This window comes from Nelumbo lutea, chromosome 5, assembly GCF_056320005.1.
Source record: "Nelumbo lutea isolate HS-2025 chromosome 5, American lotus-T2T, whole genome shotgun sequence".
In the NCBI taxonomy this organism is placed as follows: domain Eukaryota; kingdom Viridiplantae; phylum Streptophyta; class Magnoliopsida; order Proteales; family Nelumbonaceae; genus Nelumbo; species Nelumbo lutea.
The window spans coordinates 56,774,160-56,800,220 of NC_142688.1; the positions used below are offsets into that span (position 1 = coordinate 56,774,160).

Here is a 26,061-nt window from a genome sequence, read left to right on the forward strand (position 1 = left end):
GACAAATAGTAGAAAAATTAAAATTTTTTGGCTTAGTTTGGAAGGAGTACGAATACAAGTATGTACAGTGCAAATGCATACAAAATAGTATAAAATACAAGGTTTTGCACTCTACATATTTGTATTTGTACTCTTTCCAAAATGAGCCTTTGTAACGATTGGTTTTCACATTGTGCCATCAAACGGCCTAACGGAATATATTTGGAATGGCTGGGAGAAGAGACTCCGGATCTCCTACCCATGAGAACCCTGCCCATGTTTATGGCAGACTGAATATTGACATTTTGCACTTGCCAATTAATCTTGTTATTAACAGAGAATAACAAATTAAATTGGCCTGCCCACATGCACTAGAACCTTCTATGGTTTTTTTCACCCTAGTAAGACCTGTGAAACTGATTTTTGGAATACTATATATTATTATCGCCCCATTTGGTTCATGGGAATAAGGGTCTTGAATTGAAATCGGAATTAATGGGCTATTTTAATTCTAAATATTTGGTTGGACAGAATCAGAATCCCATTTTTATTTATGGCATTCTCCATTTGATTCCAATTCCCATTTCCATTCCTACATGTTTGGACCAAACAGATTATGGGAATACCATTTTGAAGAGAACTGGTTCAATGTATATGATGGATTCTATGATGAGTATGCCCATGTGAAAAGCAGCACTAATTCAGTATTTAGAAAAATTTCTAACGAAGTTCAAATGGTTCTTATCTTCTTATCACTAAAATAAATGTGCTTGAGGAGAGAAGAATCAAATTAGAACTTGAGTTAGAAGAACTTTTAAGAAAGCCAGAGGTTCAATTGTATTCAAACTCAAATTGTGAACTCCACTAGATTTACATGACTAGAAGCTTTATATAGACTTGCTTGGAATCACTGTTTTCAAAACCAGACCGGACCGGATGGTTAGACCGGAAAAACTGGGAACTGGTCATCTGACCGGTTCCATTTTCCTCCAAAATCGTTTTTCCCCCAAAATCATTGATTTTGATCAGCAAACCACTAAACCGGCTGGTTAACCATTTGAATGATTTTGACCGTTTTCCAATTTTTAAATTTTTTTTATTTTTTTTGTCAAACGAGCCAGCCGTTCAAGTCAAATAATCGAACCATTCGAACCGATAACCGGACCCCTAACCGGTTTGATCACTGGTTCGTTTTTAAAAACCATGCTTGGAATAACCCTGCAATGAATCACAATTAATACGATTCATGGACTATTTTAGAAAACTCGGACTTAGGAAGTGGAGAAGGCGTAGAAACATTCAAAAGACTCGAAATTAATGCACATTAAGATATATTAGAGCAACCAAGAAAGCTCCAAATTCAGTTCCATTTGAAGCCTTGAAAAGCAGACCTTTAGATCTTTTTGTATAGATTTGCAAAATGTTTATCTTCAATGTAATACACCTGCAAAATTGACTGTGAAATGTAACCCAAGTCTGTGACTACACTTCTTCCAAATGAGATTTGAATTCAAACACAAATTTGGCTAAGTTTTATTCTTCCCAAGGTGAGCGCTCCTGTGTCAAGTTTGGGATCTGGTTGTTTAAAGAGAGAAAATGCATCATGCGATTTTTCTCATGTGATGCTTCAAATAGAAAATGCTACTGTACTTTTGTACATGCTTTTCGAATCACTGTTGATCTAGATGGTCAGACCGTTCGGCCGAGAAACTGTTTAGGCAATTGGTTCCGTTTTACCTCAAATCCGATTCCTAACTAAAAATCATTGAATCAGTCAATGATCCATTGATTTGGGTGACTGAATCATTGACCCATTCAACAATTTTTATCTTTTTTATTTTTAATTTTTTTAATTTATTTAATTTTTTGTCAGAATGGGCCATCCGTTCAAACCGGACAATTGAGTCATCAATTCAAAAACGAGTGGCCAGAACGGTCCCACTTCCCGAGTCGTTTTTTAAAACCAAGCGTTTGTGTCAAGTATGGGACTTGATTGCCTAAAGACGGAAAACGCAACATGCGGTTTTTCCCATTATGCTTCAAACAGAAAATTCCACAGCAATGTCCACTTACTCCACTAGTTGGGGGAAAAATAGGTGGTGCTTGAACCTCTTCTATACTAAAATGACTAAATGAGTATCATTGATAACCAAGGTTTGGCGTATCGGCCTGTATATTTCGCCATTTACTTATTTTTTATTTTTATTTTTTACTTTTTCAAATTTTCTTTGAAACTAGTTGAGAGGGGTCGGTTTAAGTCCGGTTTACCCCTGAACTAGGCCAAACCCCAAAACACCCCCTATAGGAGCATATCAGGAAGCCTCCAATATGATACATTCTGATATATAGTGATATTTTAATCCTTGTTGACAATTACTTTGAAGATTTGTTTACTAATACCCAAACACATCTTTCGGATTTTCAGATGATGGGCTGAATCCCCCTGCTGTTTCTAATGAATATAATGCCTCCCTTTATTGCATTCAAGATGAAGAAACAGGCAATGGCTCCGGTGGTGTCAGGCTAATGCAATCAATATATACAAGATATGTTCTAAGAAACACTGAGAATCAAAGAAGTAAACCTAACTTTGCTTTACCCATAGAGCTAATCGCATTGAGGAGGCCATAGATTTCTAACCTTTGGCCCTCTGCAATGAATGTGATTTATAAGATAATAGCAAAGATTTTTTTTTTATCTTTTATACTATTGGTCTATAGAAAAATGCTTTCACCCCAAGCCAATACATCTATGATAGTAGTATAGTACTACTATTGCTCAAGAGGTTATCTACATGATAAATTTTCACAAAGGCCGACATGGATATTTCATGCTATGATAAAGGTGGTGTTTGGCATTGATGCTGTTTTCTTAGCAATCAGTGCCATATTGGTGTCATGTCAGAAAAAGTGGTGCTTCAGAAAACGGTTTTTCATTTGGCATTTTTTCTAGGAAAAAAAAAATATTACTCTAGACCATGCTTTAGAAATCAGGAAAGTGTGATCTGAGGAAATGTCATTCAATATTTTCTCAAAAAACGGCCTATTGCTGCTAATGGGAAATGACATGGCATCACCTTCGGCATTGGATAATGTAAGCCAATGCTGACAACAGTTACACAGCACTGGTAACAGTCTATGTGGAAGCATCGATGTCAAATAAAAAAAGTCATCTTCTGAGAAAACGGTGCAACAGACCCTCATGCATACAGCACCATTTTCTCAGAAAGCATCTCTGGAACAACCGGCATCGATGCCAAACACTTACAAAGTTAGCTGGTGAGTCCTCAAAACTTTGGAAATTCTAGGACTCTCTAGGTCAATTTGTGACTTTAAAGATGCATCTCAACAACTCAAATATCTTTCTTTTGAATGGGAATGCATGCAATGCTTTCTACCCTAGTAAGACTCCAACAAGGATGTCCACTATAACCTTTTCTTTTCTTATTTTGCACTGAAGTTTTATCTTCTCTTCTGTCATCCAAACTAGATTCTAGTGATTTCTTGGACATTAAGTTTGGTCGGTCGAGCTTAATGCTGAATACCTTTTTTCTGTCGATGACTTATTAATCTTTGACAAATGCCCTGCCATTGCGGCTTCTTGTATTAAAGATCAACTGAACTTATTTTTCCAAAGGTCCGAACGGGAGATGTTCGTTGACAAGTCCTGGCCAATCTTCTTCAAGCTCAAATTGTTAATAATGATTTGGAAAGAGAACAATTGTGCAAATATAGATAATAACTTTAAGTACAAATACATACAAAATACAAGATTTTGCACTTAACTTTTGTACTCCGTTCAAACTGAGCCAAACTTAAAATATTTTGAAACATAAATCATAGTTTTAAAAAGACGACTCAGAAATAGAACCACAGGTTTTGGGGTTGACAGTTTGACTGTTCAGTTTAAATAATTAGCTCATTCTGATAAAATAATTTAAAATAAAAAAAGGCCAAAAACTGTTAAACGGGTTAATGGGTGAACCACCCAAGTCAATGAATCGCTAACTGATTCAAAAGTTTTTGATCAAAGACCAGGTTTGGAAAAAACGGAATCACTTGCATAAACGATTCTTGGGTCAAACGATCCGATCATCCAAGTCAACCGTGGTTCAAAAACCATGACATAAATATGCTCACTCACACAGGCAACTGAGAATGGACATTAACATTTAAAACCATATAAAATTATAAATGCCCAAACTCTCACTATGTATCATACCCAGGTGCCTTGATACTGCTGATATTGAAAACTCACGATTCAAGTATTGATAATTTAAACCTCGCTAAGATGGGAGAAGTCAAATACTTGACATGTCAAGGAACACTTACAATGTGGGTAGACAGACCGAGTGTCCCAATAACATGCTTACGAATATGCTTTGCAATACTGATATTATGAATCTTGCTGAATCGATTTTTTACAAACATTTCAGACATTTTTGTGTGATTTGGAAAAGAGATGAAACTCAAGAAAGTTTAGGTCAAAATTTAATGGAAATTTTTCTAAAAATGCACGAATTACAATTCAACTTCCAAAACCTTGTTCTGGAAATGTTAAACACTGGATAAACGTTTCTTTTTCCTTGCCTTGGAATGATCACCTTGCGTTTTCCTCTTTTGCTTCTTATATTCTTCATACAGCTTTAAGGATGACACTGTACGATTCAACTCTTTCCTCAATCTCTCATTCTCAGCAATACCCTTGAGCACTATGAAATGATTGGACAGTTTTTGTTTGATTTCATCATCCGTTTCCAGTTTCGTATTATATTCGATGCACGTATCACAGCTTGATTTAGAGGACCTCCTTAAACTTTTCATCTTCCGGCTCAATGTACCGAGGTTTTGCTTGATGTCGAATGATTCCTTTTCAATTAATAAATCTGCAAAAGCTTGTTGAGGGTAAACAGTGGAGAGATAAGCCTGACTGTGACCAGTCCCCATGTTTGAAATGCTTGAAGCCAACGTGGAAACTGAAGGATGATAATGCTTAGACAGTAGGCTCAGTTCCCAAAGTACCGAAGCTAGTGCACCACTTAGGTTTGGATCCATGGCGTAAGGCTGGTATTTCTGCAGAGAAAACATTACACAAGACATGGTAGCAAGTGGTTCAGTGGTCAATCATCAGAATAAAAAAAAAAATATTAAAAACATAGTTATCTTAATCCTAGGTCTTGGCAGCAAAAAAAGCCTCTATATTCCCTACTCTTCATCTCAGAACACTTTACCAATTGACAAGGCATCTGCATGGTACAAGAGATTGAAGGCACTTTAATGGAAGTAATAGTCTCCCCAATTGGGTCAATTAGGGAGCTTCTTTGCTAGTACCAAAAAAGGGAGCTTTCCTAACCAACCTGCCATATTTCAGCCAATGTGACCAATGCAAGCCACCCACCAAGAGGACCCTGTATTTGGCCACTTGTGCATTCTCCAAGTCCTATCCATCCTGCCCCCCACCTTTTATTAGTTCTTTGGACAAGCAATTTTTGCTGTCAAGAGTTTCAATGATCTAATATAGAACTTTCCTAAAAAGAGAGGATTATCCTGATGTGGCAAGGATTTTGGGGGTCAACTTTGCCGTTAAAGGGATACACCATTGTGGGCCCAAAACCAATTTCCCATGTGGAAGATTCTTTGGTCATTCAACCTTGTTCACTAAACAACCTCACTAGGCAGACTTGCCATCCCTGTACACACAGTTGGATGCAGTATTCTTTCACACAGAGGGAAAGGCACCAGGGCTCCATATAATATGCTACTACGGTATCTAGATTATGAAGCTAAGCATTATTACTCAATAGTTATATTGATGAAGATATGGAAGGAAAGAAATCATGGAGAAATTACTAGTGATTGGTATCTTAAGAACATGGTTTGGTTGTTTAGATTTTAATAATTGTTTCAAATTACTTTTTTATGGTAACTTCCAGATGTACTAATTATAGCAATTCTCCTATCACTATTTTTAGTAAATTCTGATGTCATGAAAGGAGAGTTTTTGCCAGAAAATTTTCTCCCTCTCTCTCTCTCTCTCTCTCTCTCTCTCTCTCTCTCTTTCTCTCTCTCTCTCTCAAATTGGAAACTGCCCCACCCAAGACTACAACAATTCCCACAAGAAGACCCAGGCCCACTCCCACCCTGGACAGGTAGCCCTGTACACAGGCTATAACAAAGACAAAAGACCTAAGCTCTCTTTCTCTTATTTCTTTTTCTAGGCAATCTATCTTTTGTCTGTTTATCCCAACAGTAAGCACCCTACTTGCTTTTACATCCATACTCTTCTTCTCTAATCATCCACAGCCTTTCGTTCACCTCACAAAGGCTACCACCAGATACCAAGTTAGTAGGACCCCTACCCATCCTGCATCATATATATTGTCAAATTTAATTAAATTCTAAAATATACAAATACTATATCTGGTCTGCATCATAGATGTTTCTGTTTACCCATGGGAAAACTTGTTTCTGTTTATTCTCAAAGAAATGCTTAGACACCTGACTGAAGCATTTGGAGTAGCAACCAACTGCTCCAAAAGTGTTATGTGAATGTCTTAACAGACATTTTTTGAGATAAATATCAACAGACATACTTTTGACTTGGTGAAATTGTTATACGTTATACAGAAAAATTACCTTAATCAGAAGCCTAATATCTAGAAGATTGATGACATCAGTCATTTCTATCACATGAACCATGTAGCTAATCCAAACCATCTATCACAAAGTTTTTACTTTTGAAGGAAAAACCAGCAACACTGAAGAAGGAAACTATAAGGGCACCAAGTACACAATCCGATCCTGGCTAAGCATCATAGCTACAGGGATGTAGTCTCATCTTTCTTTTGATATTCTTTGCACATAAATATATACTTTCTTTTGTATATCCCTCTGTAGAGCTCCCTAATGTCCTGGGGGTCTCTATATTAGTACACTTGCTTATTTATGTTTTTTCATTTTTTTGGGGGGGGGGGTGGGGGAGCCAGTGGTGTTAATCTGGATGCCTTCCAAGGGTTGTTGGGCCGAAACCTTCCCTTGACAGAATGGAGAAGAAAGGAATACAAAGTACTCATTTGGACTACAAACACATAGGGCTGTCAAATGGTCAGGTTTGAGTCAGGACAGGGTGTCCCAATCCCAAACCAAATATTAATCAGGACAAAATTGTAGACCCAGACTATATATCTATATATCTATATATATATATATATAAATTTTACATAATTTAACCTATAACCGTAATAAAAATGACAGTAAAATAGTATTTTATTTATATGTTAGTAATTCAAGTGTTTGGTCCGGAACAAGCAAGAACCAGAACCGACCCAATTATTCAGGGCAAAATCCCAGAACCAGAACAAACATAACCAGTCCGGTTGGTTTGGTTATGTCAGGTAGACTCAACCCATTGACAGCCCTACAAACACATTGCCACTTGAAAGATTCCCCAGGTCATTCAGACTTTTCTAGATAAACCTACGAGAAGATACCTGGAAATTGATAAAAGACTTTCTGTAGATTGGGAGGAGTTCTGCCTGGGAATGTCACAAGAAGCTTTACCTCATCCTCTCTTCAGTCACATTCAGATTCAAGAATATGTGACTGGAGGAAGAAATTTTTCTCAAGTAACTTCGGAACAGGTGTTTGTTTCAAGTCAAAAGAAAAGCTGGCCATATCATAGTTCTGAAGCTGAAATGCTTTAATGTAGTAAAGAATGAAAAAAGGAACACCTTTGAAAGAGCGAAACAGAGGAAAGTGGAGTTGCTCTCTTTATTTCGAAAATCAATTGCATGGAAAAGGGAAGAGCACACCAAACAAGATAGCCCAATGACAAGAAGCTAAATAGCAATTTCGTACGTGTGACACCAGGAGGAAGTTAATAGAGGCAGAGAGAACACAGGTAATTTGGATTCATAAGGGGTACAATAACATGAAATACTTCTACCAGCAGGCAACTGCCAGGAAGAAAGAAAGCTCCTCTTACAAGCTCATGGTAGAATGAACCAGGGACTGACCAACTGCATATTCAGCAGATCATCAAAACCTTCAACTCCCAAGGGGTACAATAACACGAAATACTTCTACCAGCAGGCTACTGCCAGGATGAAAGAAAGTTCCTCTTACAAGCTCATGGTAGAATGAACCTGTGATTGACCAACTGCATAAACAGACCATCAAAACCTTCAACTACCAATTACTGAATAAGCAATTGAAAAGAAGAACCAAGGTGGAGGGCTTGCCTTTTAATATCAACGATGACATTCAAATAGCTGAAAAGCCATTCGATGAGGAGGTGAGGAAGACAATAAATAAAATAGAAGGAGACAAGGTAATAGACCATGATAAATTCACCATCACCTTCACTGAAAAGACTTGTGAATTTATCAAGAATGATTTAATGAATGTCTTAAATGTAGTTTTCAAAGAACCCAGGCAAGGCTAGGTTCTTGTCACCTAGGAGACGGATTATTTTTTAAATAAAAAACATGAATCCTAGGGTAATTTCTTAGGTTCCATAGCAACCAGCAACCATCTTCCACTAGTAATTATGTACAATCTTCATAAAAAAAAGTATACACTTCATATTAAAACATAGAAGATCAACATATGTATGACAAGATCAAGAAGAAAAGAAAATTCAGAAAATATAGGTGCAGAGCCATGTTTGCCTTAGAAAAATAAGAAAAGAAAGGGTTAAAGAAAAAGAAGAATGTGTTGATTGGACAAAATTTTAAATTCATGCTAGCTTGTTGGTCAGGTTTTAAATTGTTCAAGGGTTGAAGACGGCATACACCAATATGTGAGTTAAACCTATTGATCGAACCCTAACAAATAAGAAAATAATAAAAAGAACTTCGTTTATAAACCCAAAAAATGAATAATTCAGTTTATTTATTAATCTCAAAAACTAAAGAATACGACAATATTTCATAGTGCCATGTACAAAACAACTAGGCACTAAGTGAGCTAACCCTCCATGGGTGCCTTGTCACCTAGACATCACCTTGACAACTATGGTCTTGAATAATTTCCATTCAAACCATCATTGGAAAAAAAAAATCCTGGTGCCACTTTCATCACTCTAGTTTCAATTAAACATGGTACCTCGGAGTTCAAAGACTATGGTCAATTAGTCCCTTTGAGAGTGGACACAAAATCATGCAGGAAAATTTGTTTCTAGGATTCTTGACAAGGATGCAGGAAATTCTATGCAGTATGATGATCTCACCTTCACAAGGACCTTTTCTCCCTGATCACCAAATTTTAAATGGAATTCTCGTAGCAAGCAAGTTGACTGACTCCGCGATTAGAACTGGGAAGACAGGAGTTATATGCAAAATCAAGCTCGAGAAGGCATATGATCATGTAAGTTGGAACTATCTCAATTATATCCTGAGGATGAACTTCAGTAACAGATGGAGATGATGGATTAATACTGTGTATATCTTCTATGCTTTCTATCTTCATTAATGTAAATGGAGAGTATACAGGATTCTTTGACATCTCTAGAGAGCTGGGACAAGTATGTCTTCTCCTCTATTGTTCTTATGTGTTATGGAGACCCTTAATAGGCTTTTCTTTTTGGATTAGTGAGACCCTGAACAGGTTCACAAACCAAGGCTTCTGAGGGCGGTTTTCTAGAGGCTTTTGGTTTCTTGAAGGCTCCCCTACCACCTCCCCCAAATTTTCTGATAATAATATAATACTTCTTTGCGACTGTTGAGGAACAACTCCTATATCTGAGATGTTAATTACGAATTTACAATGATGGTTTGAAGCTATTTTGGATATTGGACCTTTGGATCAATATCCAGGAAAGTGAAAGTAATGGCTGTTGTTAATGTCAATAATTTTGATGTTTTGTCTGTCTACCTTGGTTGTAGGACTGGCCATCCCCATTCAAAATATATTGACATGCCTTTGGGTGGATACTGCAACTCTAATTCTATTTGGAAACCCATTATTGAAAGAATTTATAAGAAGTTGACCTCTAAAGGGGATGATCACTCTCATTAGGAATGCTTTAATTAACCTTCCTACATCAAAATCAAGACTGCCCTTTTTCACTTTCCTTGCTCAATACATATTTCTCTTCCAGTTCCCAGAAGGCTTTTCTTGCTAACCCCCCTATAAGATATAGACCCAAAATCTTGCTTACCCGGACTTCAGTTTCCTCTATTTTTTTTTTCCAAATCCATATCCTTCTACTTACCTCGACCAATAATCATCTTGTCGTCATCCTCCTCTTCTTTCTCTTAGCATCGTCTCCGATCTCTTCCCCTTTTAGTGTTGCATCTTCTAATTGAACATCTAATGCAGATCCTAAACTTCCCTCCACCCCTTACTTCAAAGAATCCAATCCAGAACTGATTTTAATACTGTTATGTGTTCTATTTTTATTCTAAAACCCCTTCATCTTGTAGTACATCTTATACTTACTACTAGGATGCACACCAAAAAGCCCAGCCTTCAATCTTTTGTGGCATGAATTAGGTGGCCAGCATTTGAGTCCTTGTGTTTTTTTCTGATTAACCACTGACCCATCACCGTTCTTTATCTCTTCAATCATGACAGCAACTTTTTTCCTCCCTAAATCCACCTCCAATTTTCCAATGAACACATGGGATAACAAAACATTGTCTACTTTACTTTCTCCACTTCCTTACATGACTTTTCTGGATTCTTAGACATTTCCAATCCTTTTTCCCCAAACAGAACAATCCTCCAATCTTCTACTGATGTTTAGACTTGAGACCAGCTTACGAACAGTTTGATAACTGATTTCGTTTTTGGATAGGATTGACCTCCCTTTCGCTACTTTTTCTCTCTCCTCCCTAGCCATAATGCCCCCCATCAAGTTGATTTCTTGAAACTGAATCGTCACAGTAAGCCCAGACTCTCTAGCTAGATTTGTTGAACAGAGAGCACTTTCCAACTCTGTCTGAATTACTGGTTTAATTGAAGCCCCCCATGGGACCAATTATGCTTCCAAAACAAAGTCCACAAGGGGACGAACTTGAGTAGCATTCCCTTCTTCTGAGCATGAAACCTATTTGTCAAAACCTGCTATCAACCTCTCGGCCGCTAGTACTCTGCTAACCTGACGCTGGTTATTGTCTGAAGATACCTTGTTCAAAATTCAAATCGCCATATTCATCAAAAAAAAAAAATTCAAATCGCCATTAGCTTGAGTGAAACTAGTTATCTCCCACTCCCACTTTTCAAGCTCTTCCTTTCCCGAACCACTGAGCTTCCTGGAGTACTTCAAGAGAGGAGAAAAAGACCTTGTTCAAAATTCCTGGAGTACTTCAAGCTCTTCCTCTCAGCTAGTGTTATGCATCTTCTTTTTTCTTGGTACAAGACATCTTTTATAGGAAGAAAAAAAGAAACAAAAAAAAGATGGGATCCTCCATCCTCCTTCCTCTTCCTCATCCTCCCTCCTCTTGATCCCCCCCCCCCCCAAAGTAAAGGAGGCTTACGCCTCTTATGTTCTGAACTACTATGCCTCATGCCTCCAGGCAGTGAAACACCTTGCATCACGCCTCCACATTTTAAAACATTGGTTTCAATAGCTCTACCACATCACACTTGAGTGTTTCACATTTTTAAAGTAGATGATGATGGATCCAATAGATAATTTACCATCATGGTTTAAAGTATCAGTACACCCAAATGTATCAGCAGGACTGTATCAGCAATATGCCTAATATGGGGTTTCCTGAAAACATCTTTAAACAAGTGTATTGGAACCCTCACGAAACAACACAATATGCCCAATATGGGGTGTATCATATCGATACTTCAGACCTTGTCTACCATCCCCCAACCTTGCCCCCCTCTCATGTGATCAAGTACAAAACCCTTTTATTGCCCCCTCTTCTGTAAATGGCCCATTTAATATATTTCCTGGCCCACCTTAACAACCCCCACATGATAACTTAAGCTCACGCATGCCTCACGCCAATTTGCTCGACCCACCGAAATAAAGGATGGGTCCTTCTTCCTGTTACAACCTCATGTTGGTTCAACTCGCCCTGCATAGTTTCAAATTTTGAAAAGCTTTGTTCAACATTCCCACCTGTCACCATCTGACCACGGGGTCTAACACGCACCTCCCCAACTGCCTTTTCCATACAGCCCTGACCTTCCATTTTGCTGCACATTTCTTTGCGCCTAAAGAAGGTTCTACCAAATTCACCTAGAGAAACTTCCATACAGCCTTGACCTTCCATTGAAGCTCACTCACTATGAGACAAGTGAGCAGGGGACTGTTTGCCAGCCAAGCTTCCATAGGAATTTGAATGGTTGGGACAACAGAAAAGTTTGATCTGATGACCATTCTGGGTCTTTCATGGTCAAGTTGTCCTTTCATATGATCCAACATTCTGTCCTTAATGAATTCCCCCACAAAGCAATCTGGAAATCTGCAGCCCCTTCCACATGTCTTCTTTGCTTGGATTGCCATTGGGAGAAATGCCTCACTTTGGATAGCCTAGCTAGAACTAGAAGAGGCACGTCACAGAACTCCATCACATGCATCTTTTGCAGTAATCATGAAGAGTCAACAAATCACCTTTTGTTGCATTGCAGTCTGCTACTAACCTATGGTCACATTTCCCAACCATATATAGAATCTGGTCTGAGGAACTCAGCAGCCTGGAGGTCTTGTTCCTGGACTATTATATGGACATATGACAAGAAAGGAACAATAGGATTTTCATGAGCAGAAGTCAATCCTTAGAGGAAGTCCTAAGAAACAGAACTGGGATGATCATTACCAATCCCAGAAAACAAAATAAATAAAAATTGGGATGATTGTATCTTGAATGTAGATTCACAAGGATATCTGGGGTGTGGGTGCTAATTCTGTTTGAGTTCAATTCCCTCTTTGTTCATTGATGACTTCTTTTCATAAATGGTGCTAACTGATACATGCATTTATCTTGATGTACATGGAGGATTTCTCCCACTACTACCCTCCCCCCCCCCTTTCTGATTAATATAAATTCATTATCTTCCTTAAAAAATAAAAAAAAAAATGTTTAGATTCGCTAATGATTTCTGAATTTATTTATTTTTTCTTTTAGTCACATTAATGGCCTCTATTATTATTATCTCATGGGTGAGAATGTCCAATAATGGTAAAAACTACAAACCTATTAACTAGAATCCAGGGGACAATTGGCTTATCCACTCATTAATCAATATAATAGAATTGATGGGCCACATGTTTCCTAAAGGTTCATTTATATTATCTATCATCTTCTAGACGCTGGAATGAGACTTTACCGCAACCAATCCTGAAAGCGAGCCACCACCAACATCATTTTCTAACAGATTCCGGCACTTGACATTCTTTTGAAGTAGATGCCTCAACGTGACTAAGGCTGCAGAAAAATTGAAAACAAAATAATCAGACATTTGCTGCCCAACTTTTGCAACTAACAAGATTGCTACTGCACAAGAAAAATGTTACTCATGAATATACAGTTGTCTACAATAAAATTAGACATACCAGCCACGGCCTCTGCAGATCCAAAGCATAAGGAGAAAGTACATAAGCGCTTTATGAAGGCAGCTGCTCTTTGCATGTCATGTTGTCTTCCTTCACACAACAATGTCTTTAGAGCTTCAGCCAACACTTCACCCTGATCAGCTCTGCTTAGAAGACATGAAAATTTCAGAAAAGGTGAACTACTTTGGTCCATTCACACAGCTTAAACCCCAATTAATCAAAAAGAGGGAAAAAAAAAGGAAAAGAAAAACAAGCTTAACTATTGTCATTAACTTAGAAAAAATATTATAGGGTGGATATTTAGGATCATCTGAATATTCAAAATGTTTTGCCTGAATATTCTAAATCAAACCCATCATAACTGTTAAATGCTTGCCTGAAAGGATGGTTTACTAGAAGATAATAGGAAATCAATAACATAGAGTTGTAACAAATTAATTTGAATCCAGTCTAATTAACATTATCCAATTTTGATTGCTTTATAATTGGATCAAATATGGGCAAAATCTAGTTCAACCCAATATGATCCAATCTTTTTTTTTCAGTAAATATGTACTTTTATTTATCAAAAAAATTATCTTTGCACTTACGTCTACAGAAAACTAATGTGTACCTCTATTAGTAAAATTGGTGTGAATGTTGTAAGAAGAGTCATAGGTTAAAGTCTCATAAAAGTTATTTTCAAGTCTTTTTACTAAGGGTAAAAATATCAAATTCATTTTTTATGTTATTAATAGCATATGATATTTTGATCATCTATAGTTTATTTTTTAAACTGGTATTCAATAACCAAATCTGGCTCAATTTTAATCTAAATCCAATGGATAAAATTCAATTCAAATTCAAATTTTAACGAATCGATTTAGAATCTAGGCATATCCAACTTAACCTCGCATCTGTTTGCATCCCTATCCCTACTGGTGGGGTAAGAATATATTTGATGGGTAAAATGTCAGTTTTTGTCTGTCCTATCAGAAATTTGTTGCCCAATACAAACAGTAGAATGAAACACACTTGGAAAAAGTATAATGCTGGTGTATACTTGCTACTGATAAAAGAAATGCCTAGCCATTTTACTGCATTAAACAATAAGTAACAAACTTGCACAAACAATATAAGTAAATTGAAAACAGCTACCCTTTTTTACCAAGCTTGAAATAGGTAAAATTAGATTAAGTCAATTAGGTAATTGAGGGAAAAAAAGGACTGAATTTTGTATCTTGTTCAGTTTGGCAATGCAAGTATAACTTAGTATTTAGAAATTCGAAGCTTCAAGCAAAAGATGGACATGAGGAGCAAAGGGAGCCCAGCTTTATGTGGTAATCTACTGACATGCTCAACCAACACAAAATGACAAAAGTCACATAATGAAGAATTTGCAGCCAAAAAACTCATTTATAAAAAAAAAGATTTTGCAGCCAAAAAAAATCATTTATCAAAAAAAAAAAAAGATTTTGCAGCCAAAAATCTAATAGGTGGATAGTTGCTCAAATTTATATCCTGCACATGTCAGTAGTGAAAGCGGTACAAACCTGTTGGGTCTGTACTCAAGTAGCAGATTGTATAGCTGGACATAGAACTCATTTAGATCAACATTCAAAGCATCAAGGTTACTCCTCATTACTTTGAATGCAACAATGCAGCATCTAAGGCGTTCAGAAACAGTCAAACAGTTTTCTGGGGAATCATCAGAGCTGCTACCACCACAGGCAAGCTTTTTGAGGCAATTCATAAGATCACCCATAAAATCTAAGTCAATCAGATGAGAGAACTTCCCCAATCCATCCAGACAAGGAGCTAGTAATGGGTGTGCCCCAAATCCACCAGGTACAGAACTGGCATTCACTTTAGACCTGAAAACAACAAAATCAGGAAAAAAAAATGATCTCAGATACTTGAGGTAGAAGTCAACAAATACAACCAGTTTCATTGGGGTAATAGCAACAAAGACATAGTTTTGGGACAGTCTTTTGTTCATAAAAATGATTGGGAAAAGAAACCAAATCTCAATGAATACTAATTTTCTGAAATGGAAAGAGAGAGAATGTTGCCACATGATCTTTATCAAACAGAAAACGAAGTAAGTTCATATCTCAAACCAATATTCTAGTGTCTAGTTAAAATCCCCAAGTCTCTTTAAACCAAGTTTTAATTACAATGGACTAAAAAAGTTCAGGCATTCATATCACCAATGCATCTATTTTCCTTCATAACAAATTAATAACACAAGCATGCAGTGACACAAAAAGATATAATGGCGCATATACAACAGAAGAGAAACTATAGTATTCAAACAAAGTAATCCAAATAGAAGATTTTCCAATGATAACACTGGTAGACGATCATAAAGTATGGAGAAATAATGATAAATCATGAGAACTTTTTTCCAAAATAATGAATATTAAACCAGATAAGAGGATAAAACCATTAGATAAGAAAAAAGCACTGCTTTTAACCAATGAGACTATAGAGGAAATAGCAGGTATAAGTATTGAATCGCTATGTGGAGTACTGGCAATAACCAAATGATGCACACTCACCAATGCTATTGTTGGACAATGTTTGCCCTCATGATCCAATAGGATATGTAAACTACTTTTATTTTGAATAAAAGATTTGTTTCATGTACAATCACATATGCCTTTGGGTGTTCATCTCTATGAATAACCCTTGATCAACATTTTAGGTTTATGTTAATTATGAATAAAATAGAGACAAATATGATCAGTATGCAGACCGAAACTATTCCCAAACAGTAGATGAACTTGGGTTGTTCACCCTGACAAGGTTGACATACTTATGCCACCTTATGGGAGGAAGCAGTTTGCATAACTGCTAGGGTGAGACCCAAGGCACATGTATGGGTGTCTATTTCATGAGAAACATTGAATTGGACCACTTTCAGAACTTTTTCACTGGTGGAGCACCTGGATTTTTGCATGTAATCCCAGACATGACAATTGTACTCTACCAGGTATCAAACTTGTCTGCTTTTGATAATGCCAACTAGTGAGGTCCTTCTGAGGCCAATACCCGGGTATGTTGGAGCAGGTAAGAATGACATCTAGGTAAGTATGGGAGTGGCTCTTCTTGTTGTTTGGGTGCAGGTTGCTTAGGCCAGCTGATGTAAGTTTGATTTTTTATCCTTCTTTCTTCCCTTGGCATCATAGAAGAAGAAGAATTATGTGGAGGTGTGCAAGAGCAGCGCTGATTTGGACAGTGTGGGAAGAGAGAAATGCCATAATCTTCCAAGAGGAGAGAAGCCTAGAAGAGCTAAGGGAGTGCATTCTAAATAGAGTGATCATGTGGCTAAAATCACTGGACTTATTCCACCAAATCTCATTTAATGAGATATCGAGGAATTGGTTATCAGTGGCAAACTGTTCATCTTTAAAGGCTAGAATAAGTATGGGTTGGGAACCCCCTCCAGCCCTCCTAAAAGATTCGTGAAGTTGAATTTTGATGGCAGAAGCCTTGGTAATCCAGGCCCCTCAGGGGTGGGAGGGGTAACGAGGAATGAGAGTGGTAATGTGGTTCTCATTTATTCGGGTCCCCTAGGAGTTGGAAACTCTACTAGGGCAGAAATTCTAGCTGCTATCCAGGGCGTACAACTAGCAGTTCAGATAGGTGATAGTGGGCTGGCTACAAAACCCAGACTCTAAAGAATGGTGCTTTAAGAATGAAATTAAAAAGTTCAAGTGGCTGACAGGGAATTTGGTTGTGAGAATATAATGGGTGGGGAGATCAGCAAATGCTATGGCTGCTTGTCTTGCAAAGCAAGGGCAAACAAGGAACGATTTTATTGGGTCCAACTGTAGTTTAAATCTGTTTTCTATCTTTTGAATTCTTCTTCTTGTTAGGAGAGGATGCAGCTCGTGCTTCTCCATGGGAAGCTTGTAACTGAATTATTCTTTCTAATAATGAAATATTGCTTATTTATCAAAAAAAAAATGATATCTGGGTAAGTAATCATTGTGATGGGATCTGCCATTTTGTCTGAAGTAGGTTTTGCAAATATTAAATTAAGTAAATACTTTCAAAATGGTTTGAAAAATGTGTTTTCCTAGGGTTCCATCATGCAAAGGATGTGACACTAGATTTCTTGGTTAGGGAACAATCCCCAATTAAGAGTGTTGGACATTGATGGCAGTGATATTGCATTGCAAGAGTCAATTTGGGCCCAAAATCCTAATGGACACATTTCAGTTAGAACCAATGGGTTTAGGCACTAAGGGTGGCAAAGTCCAAATATTAAATGTAAGACATTATTGGGCCCATTTGTAGGCCGAACTACCATGGACAAATTCACCTTAATATGAATTCGGCCATGGTGGTCCCACTCACTCTAGGACTTGATAAAAAAGAGGAAGAGACTCCTATATTGCTTCAAACTGAACTCCTATGGATCAACACCTAACAAACTCACTGTCATAACTCACAAGTACTCTGATTTCTAGAAGGAAACTTCAACTGGTACAACCAACTTTTAGAATGTCTCAGTTTGATTAGGATTTGAACCTAGTTTGACTAGGAAAGTTATGGCTGAATGAGGAGAGCTCTTCTAACCAATTCTTTTCCAATTGGATTGGGGGTTTGACTAGGGGTTTAAGAAGCTCTCTAAGAGATGGAACAAACCCTAAGTTTTCAAACCATCATAAGAGAACCATTTCTCCTCAATTCAGCTTCCTAAGAGAACCAAACTAGTTCTTAAATCTTGCCCTAATTGGTGTTCAACAAAAGTTGTTTGAAACCATCATTAAACCAGGCCAATTGCAGCCAAGGTTACTGTGTTTGACACCTTGGAAAGCATGCAAAAGTTGCCAAAATTCATCCTACACATCAAAGAACTAATTGGTTGAGCAAGATCAAGATTGCACCACTTACAACCTCTTTCCAGGTTCATGAGACAATGGCATATTGGGTGTGAATGGCATAGTGACTCACTGCATTTGTGGTGGGATTATCCTACAGGTATGATGTTAAAACTTAGACTTTTGGGTCCAAAATATCTCGGTCCAAACCCTTTCTATTCATGATAATTTGGTCCAAACCCTTTGTTTGTTCCCTCATTGGAGAAAATTGTTTCTTTATGTGAATCGTTTCAGCACTCAAACTGCAATTTTGCACTGCAAGGTGCCAACCAGCTGGTTGGTAAGGTCTCCTGCTGGCCATAGCAGACTTTGGATCGAATCCTGCCTGCACCTAGGTTGGCGGGTTACAGGTTGGGGAATGGGCTACCCCATTGAGTAGCTCTTCAAATGAAATTAAAAAAAAAAAAAAAAAATCTTTGCACTCTGATGTCCGATTGGGGTGATCTTTTTTTTTATTTTGGGTAAAACATCTTGGGGCCTCAAGTTGCAATTTTAAGCATTTTTTACAATTAAAAAAAAACTGAATGAAAAATATAAATTAATAATATTTATATATACAAATATTACATCTCAAAAATAATTATACATTTTTATTAATAACATACATGTTTATACATACCTATACACACACACACACATATATACATATATTGTAGTACAGTCTGACCTGTTCGACACGGATGGTTGAACCAGTGACCTGTGACCCAGAAACAAAAACGATTTGGAAGAGGCAAGGCCACAAGAAGGCACCAAGATTGAAGGCACTGACATGGATGGAATAGTGCCTTGTGGCATGCTGCAGGTGGGTCATAAAAAGCAGAACCTTTACCCACCATTAAAGGAAGAGTAGCAAAACAGATAGGAAACACACCTGATGGAAGTTGGTTGCAAGGTATGCTTTAAGATGCGAAAATATGTTTGAAATACAGCAGAAAGCGTCTCTGACTGCATCCTTCTTCTTTCTTCAATGTCTGGAGCAAAGGAAACAGCCTTCAGATCGGCATGGACCTATGCATAACATCAAAAATCCTAAGTAACACACCCAATGGAAGAATGATTAACAGAAAAATTAAAAAAAAAAAAAAAAGCAAAAAGAAATTAAGGGCTCTCGTGAATCATACTATACCTCTGCCCTTGTCTTTGACAGCAATTCCTGTCTACTCTTCTTTCTGTCACTGACTTGCATATTCTTTAGCTCTTGAGCATTTTTCTTTCTCTTATTTTTCTTGCCTTTGACATCATCAGCATCTTTTGACAGTTCAGACTTCCCAAGATCCTCAGCAAAAGTCAAGGACAAGAAAACCTGATACATCATGGAAAGGAAGTAAATAAAACGAAAAACAATTAAAGTATTAAATTTTAACAAGTTAATTTTAATCATTGGGTTTTATATTTATTTGTTCTTAAAGACAGACCGCCGAGCCTCCACCTGTTTCTCCAAACAGGAATCTTTGTTCTCCACACCTAGGATCTTCCTTCATCTATTTGCCATAACAAGCCTTTCCTCCATCTCATCCTCCATCAGTCCTCAACTCTTCTTATAAATAACTGAGTTGTTAGATCATTGAAGTCATTGGAATGAAGGGTTCAGTCTAGACACAACATCTGTCCCTCATACTTGAGATATTGTATGACACGTATTAGTTTTCAAGGACAATAAAATGCTAAATAATAGGATCTAAGCAGTTTCTATGGGTTTAAATGTTAGAACCCCCCGTTAAACATACATAAAAAAATGGAGAATTGAAGCTTTAGACGCTTGATATTGAAAAGTTCAGTATCAAGTGTGTTAATGATTTGAACCTCAGATACAAATACCAAGATGACACTGAAATTTAAAAAACAGATACAAAAGCATGATAATAAGCATATTAAATGGGATATTAACACCTCTATCCATGTCTGGGAAATTAGGAAATGGAATGTCATATCCCTGTCTCCCTCATCCATGTCTATACTGGTATTCATTTGTGAATGAAAATGTACAGACACTTCAAGATGCAGATTTTCTAATCATTCTTGATCAAGTATTCAGATGTAACATATACGAGGAATGATGGTACTTTAGAAAGAATATTTTTATTCAAAGACTTTGATATAATATCAGATTCACTGGGGTTTTTTTCGAAATTTAGACAATTCTAGTGTCAATACAAAGCACTAGTCTCATTAAAGAGATCAATGCAAGCGATAACATTAGCCCTGAAATTTTTTTTAATCTTCTCTTCTTTTTCTCTCTTATCTCAGTAGGCACGTCGAAAAAATAAATAAATAAATAAAAACGCTCCCGAAGTAAATCAACATATAAAAACCCTTAATACCTCAATAGAATCAGGATGCAGCTGACAATCATGAACCTTCACATGATCCGCTATCAAGTGAACAGCATGACCAGTAGCTTCCCCACCATGCTTTCCCTCATTGGCAAAAAGTGATTTCACAGTTGCACAACAGAATTTTCTGTAACATATAAAATACATACTTCTCAAAAGGTGCATATCAAAAAGGCAAAAAAAAAAGAACCTTAAGAAGGCAATTAACAATGAAAATTAGAGACTCAACACTTTTGCTGACACCAAAGTAAGGATCCACAGACAATTATGCCTCCCGGGAAGCCATTAAGAAGCTGTCTTCAACTTGAACCACATGTATGCATAGAAGGCATAGTTGTACATTGTGTTATAAAATACTTTTATATTCTTAATTGTTTGAGATTATAATTATAAAATAGACATTATTAAACTAAAACATTCATTTTGTGTATTTATATACTAATTTCCTGTTATTATTTTCTTATTTCTTAGGGTTTAATCAACACAAACATTGCTAAATGCTGTATTTAACCCTCAAAGACTTCAAAATCTGAACCAATAAGTAAAGAACTTAAAATTTCATCTAATCAACACATTGTCTGTTCCTCTTTTCCTATAACAAAATAGGGGTTCAGCCCCCATATTATTTGAATTTTCTTTTCTTTCTTCTTTTTCTTATGAATATGTTAATTTTCTATACTTCAACATGAAGTTTAAACTTTCCTTTATGAAAACTATGGATAATTATTAAGGAAATATGGTTATGCCATGGAACCTGGGGAATTACCCTAGAATATATAATTTTTACTTAAAAAATCCATCGCCTAGGCAACTAGGCGACAAGGCACCCCCTTGTTGCCTAGCCTCGCCTTGGTGCCTTGAAAACTATGCTTCCAATGACCTAAGCCACAACCTATATCCTTCTATAGGAAACCTCCAAAGCCACTTTCCTAGGAGGGTTGTATTATTTTTAGTCAAATTTCCAATGCTAAGTATTCCCAATTCTTTTTGTTTACACACTTGCTCTCATTTTATCACATGGCCTTTTTTCCGCTCACCTATTTCCCACAGGAAGTCCCCCATAAACTTTTCTAGTTGCCTTGCCATCTTACCTAGTATTCTAAAAGTGGATAGGTAATAGGTAAGCAGGTTGGCTAAGGTGGGTTTGATCAAAGTGGCTCTTCCTCCTATGGATATCTAGCATCTTTTCAACAAAGCTAATTTTTCACAAATCTTTCTACCACTAGTTTCCAAAAGCTTTTTATTTTCGGATTAGGCATACCAAGATACTCTAGATGCCAATTTTTAATCTCACAGCCCAGCACACATGCCACCAATTGAATTTCTTGTTCTTCCATGTTAATTCCTACCACACAACTCTTACCCCAGTTCACTTTCAACATTGAAATCCTTTGGAACCCATCTACTAAAGCTTTCAAATTTCTTAGACGAGATTCATTACAATCCCCACAAAAAATGATTTTGTCATCTACAAATTGTAGATGGGTAACAAGAATTTCATTTCTTCCAATCCTCAAGCCTCTAAACTGATTTTTTAAATCAACCTTGATAATCAGTTTGCTAAGAACCTTAGCAACAAAGGTAAATAGGAAAGGGGGGATGGGATTTCCCTGTCTTAAACCTTTGCTAGGAAGATATCCATGCCTACCCTAGTGTTTTAAAAGCCCAAGGGCTAATTTGCGCCCAAGGCGAGGCATGTTCCTTTTAAAAGCAAGGCACAAAAATACAAAAAATTGCTAAAAAAAAGTCAGAAAATTCAAAAAAAAATCCAAAAAATTCAAAACAAATGCAAAAATATTAAACATAATATTAATAAGAAATATAAACTTAAGTTTTAAAATTAATGGTTTTAAAAAACCCATTATCTAAAATTAAAAGGGAAAATTCCCGATAGGTACCTTGTACTTTAGGTCAAGTGCCAATTTAGTACCCGAATTTTAAAACACGACAATCTGGTACCCGAATTTTCAAGATACAACAATTTAGTACATGTTAACCAACTGTTAAGTGTCATGGGAAAAGACACAAATACCCTTCAACTATCATATAATTTTCTTTATCAACCCTCTATTAATAAAGCAACAACGATCCCAATTTCCCACTAACCAAACCAAACACAAAGCATAAGAATTCAAATATATGAAAATGAGCCAAGTGGTCATTACTCGGAAGGTAATAGGCTAATAGCAGCTCCCCTCCCTGGTAATTACAGTTGCTTTCTTCCAAGCTTCTCACCTGTTAATTTGGCTCGCCTTGCATGCCAAATCCCCACTTTTTCCTCCTAATTTATTTGTTAAAGGTTTTTCTTTTTTATTTTTTAGTTTGACCACTTTACTAAACTCTATTTGCCTAAGGATTCAAATGTCTTTCATCACTCTCTATACATTTCTTCCCGTCTTTTTCCACTTGCATGTTCGCAGGAAATGGCAGGTGTTTCTACTAAAAGAATTCCAGTTTTGCAGAAGGCGAATAGAGGTAGCGAGGTAAAATGGATGGCCTTCGATTCCCATAAAGAACAAGACAAAGCAGACGTGTTCTTTCAGGGCCGACGTGTGTGAACCAACAACATAAAATGGTTCATGTGGTGCCTCTCTTTTGATAGAATCAGAAATGTGTGAGTCGGCGACGTGTTCTTTCAGGGTGCTCATTTCATTGTCGTTTTTCCTATTTTTTATGAGGTGATCCAGGCGGGAAATTATTTAAATCTATATTAAAATGGGGTTTCAGTCCTTTTTTAATTCATTAAGTCGTTCATTTATCTCCAAAGGTATATATAAGTCGAGGGAGAGGAGGAGAAGATAAGAGAGATTCGAGATATATCTCGTTGATCTTATTCTTCTTGTTCTTCCTCTCTGTTCTCCAATCCAATCGCAACAGTCAAGAATATTTCGAAACCTTCTCGATTCAGGTAGGATTCCGTCAAGATAGTCGGAATTTTGGTCATTGTGGTTCAAGGTCAGAGTCCTTGGAGCATAGTTCTTCTTGTGGTTTCACCAGCGTAAGCAGCAGTTGCAGAAGCCACAACCTATCAAGTAGCAGCTCCGTCAACGCCACCAGATACAAGCCAAGAGTGAAGAACCATTTTCATACCCACCCTAGCCCAAACCCAAATTGTGGTACTCGAGTGCTACTGCTTGGCCGGGGAATGCAGGTAATCGGGACAGGTGATCGACAATATGGGAAATTTTTTGAGTGGGCATAGTACGGACGCTGGAGATTGAGTTGGCCGACCTAAAGCGTCGGAACAAAAACAAGAGTTGTAACAGTAGCAATCGTAATACCAGGAATGGTACCTATGGTGGCAGAAACAATCCTGATGAAACAGGAAAAACGACTATGAAGGAATGAAGGACAACAGGAAAAGCGACGATGAAACGAGCACCCTTTTTTCTTGAGGAGTAGTTCTCTTTATCTCTCTTGATCAGGAGCGTCAAGCGTGGGCATGTTGGTAGCCACGGTGGTGAACTAAGAACACCACTCCTCCCGCTGGTCATGGTGGCGGACAGCGGCGAGCCCTAGCTAGTGTTTTCATCATCAAATGAAGGCGTGGACTGTTGAGAGCTTGGCTTGGGCTTCATTTTGTTGAGAAAGAAGATAATGAATGGTGTATTTTATTTTCAAGGGTAATTTTGGCATTTCCAAAAGTTTTAAATCGCACATGAGGTCACGTGATATACACAACTGACGGTCCATTAACAATAGGTACTAAATTGTTGCATTTCAAAAGTTCGAGTACCAGATTGTCACGTTTTAAAGTTCGGGTACTAAATTGGCACTCGGCCTAAAGTACAGGGTACCTATCGAGAATTTTCCCAAATTAAAATACATAAACATAACATGTAAAGCATATTCAAATGAAAATTTAAAAATAAAATCAAACATATAAAACATTTTCAAGCATGTAAAGCCCACAATCTCTTTTTTTCTTCAATTGCATTACTTCAAGTAGCTAACATGATGTAAAACAAATTACATTTCTAATTCTACAAGTCACCTTTGTGCCACACCCCTCGAGGCAAGCCCAATCAAGTCCATGTTAGGGTCTTAAATTCTTAATCCTCACACAAAAATAATGATTTTATAATTTTATTTGCCTTTTAAGAAGATATATTATTAAGATGAATGAATGAACAACATTAGCAAATAAGGGGTTCTCGGAGCTTTGGTGAGTGAGCAAAGCGAGGGGTGTGGTTGGGGGTCTGAGGGCGGAGCCCCCGGCCCAGCTACTAGGTTCAAAAAAAGGCAAAAAAGCGTACAATTTTCAAAAGGTGCACGTTTGGGCCAAGGTGCATGCCTAGGCGCACCAAGCGTGTGCCTAGGACCTAGACGAGGCACCTGCCCTAAAATGCGCCTCACTTGTGCGCCTAGGCGCATGCCTTTTAAATCACTGGCCTACCCCATATGTCAAAAATTGAGAAATGTATTGAACTAATGTACCCTTTAATCCACTTTGTCCATCTCTCTCTCAAGCCAAAATTTTCCAAAAGGACAAGAAGAAATGACCAATCCACCATGTCATAGGCTTTTTCCAAATATAACTTGCAAATTAAGCCTCTCTCCCCCTATTTCCTTTTTTTTCAGCCACAACTCATTTGCTACTAGGATTTGGTCTATAATTTGTCTCCCTTCTACAAAGGATGTTTGATTTTTGAGAGATTACTGAGGGAAAAATAGTTCCCAACCTCCTTGCAATCTACCAAGACTGTACCAATGATATTATAAAGGCTTCCTATGAGATTTATAGGTATGTAGTCTTTCAAAGTTTTAGCCTCTTTCTTTTTAGGCACTAGGGTCAGGTAGGTGGCATTTGCTCTTGGTGAGACTTTCCTTTTCTAATGAAATTCAAAAAACATACCCATCATGTCCTTTATAATCTCCCAACAATCTTGGTAGGCCATTGAAAAACCATTAGAACTTGGAGCTTTAGATATTTCATTGAGAAAATTTCTTCATGAACCTCATCCACAATGAAATTCCTTTATAAAAAAGTTGTTTTTGTCTCGGGCACTTTGTTCCAATCCAAATTACTCAAATCAAGGTGTCTATTTCCTATGGTGGCAAAGGTTGATTTAAAATGATCCACAAAGATCTTAACAATTTCCCCCTCCCTATCTATCACTCGGCCTTCAACCTCAATACGAGAGATCAATCTTTTCCTTCTTCCATTTGCTAACGAGAGGAAGAATTTTGTATTGCCATCTCCTTCCACCATTTGCATCTTGATTTGCTGTCTCCAAGAGATTTCTTCCTTTCTTAACATCCCTTCTAATTCCACCTTTAGGCTCCATCTCTCTGTTCTTTTCTCCACATTAATCCCCCTTCTGGCTTCTTTTTGATCTAGCTCCTCTATCCTTTTAGCAATT

General features: G+C 37.3%; 1 protein-coding gene across 3 annotated transcripts in view; it reads right to left on the reverse strand.

Annotated features, from left to right (window-relative positions):
* Positions 1 to 4,344: 4,344 nt before the first annotated feature.
* LOC148852569 (binding protein) overlaps positions 4,345 to 26,061 on the reverse strand; it is a 52,146-nt gene continuing 30,429 nt past the window's right edge. For all 3 annotated transcript variants that reach the window (XM_088946327.1, XM_088946328.1, XM_088946329.1), the window contains exons 8-14: positions 20,687 to 20,825; positions 19,492 to 19,668; positions 19,237 to 19,373; positions 15,027 to 15,347; positions 13,495 to 13,637; positions 13,269 to 13,366; positions 4,345 to 5,051 (exon numbers count right to left, since the gene is read on the reverse strand). In XM_088946327.1, the coding sequence (XP_088802453.1) occupies positions 4,536 to 5,051; positions 13,269 to 13,366; positions 13,495 to 13,637; positions 15,027 to 15,347; positions 19,237 to 19,373; positions 19,492 to 19,668; positions 20,687 to 20,825 (1,531 nt within the window). In that variant the 3' untranslated portion in view covers positions 4,345 to 4,535. The remainder of the gene's footprint in view (positions 5,052 to 13,268; positions 13,367 to 13,494; positions 13,638 to 15,026; positions 15,348 to 19,236; positions 19,374 to 19,491; positions 19,669 to 20,686; positions 20,826 to 26,061) is intronic.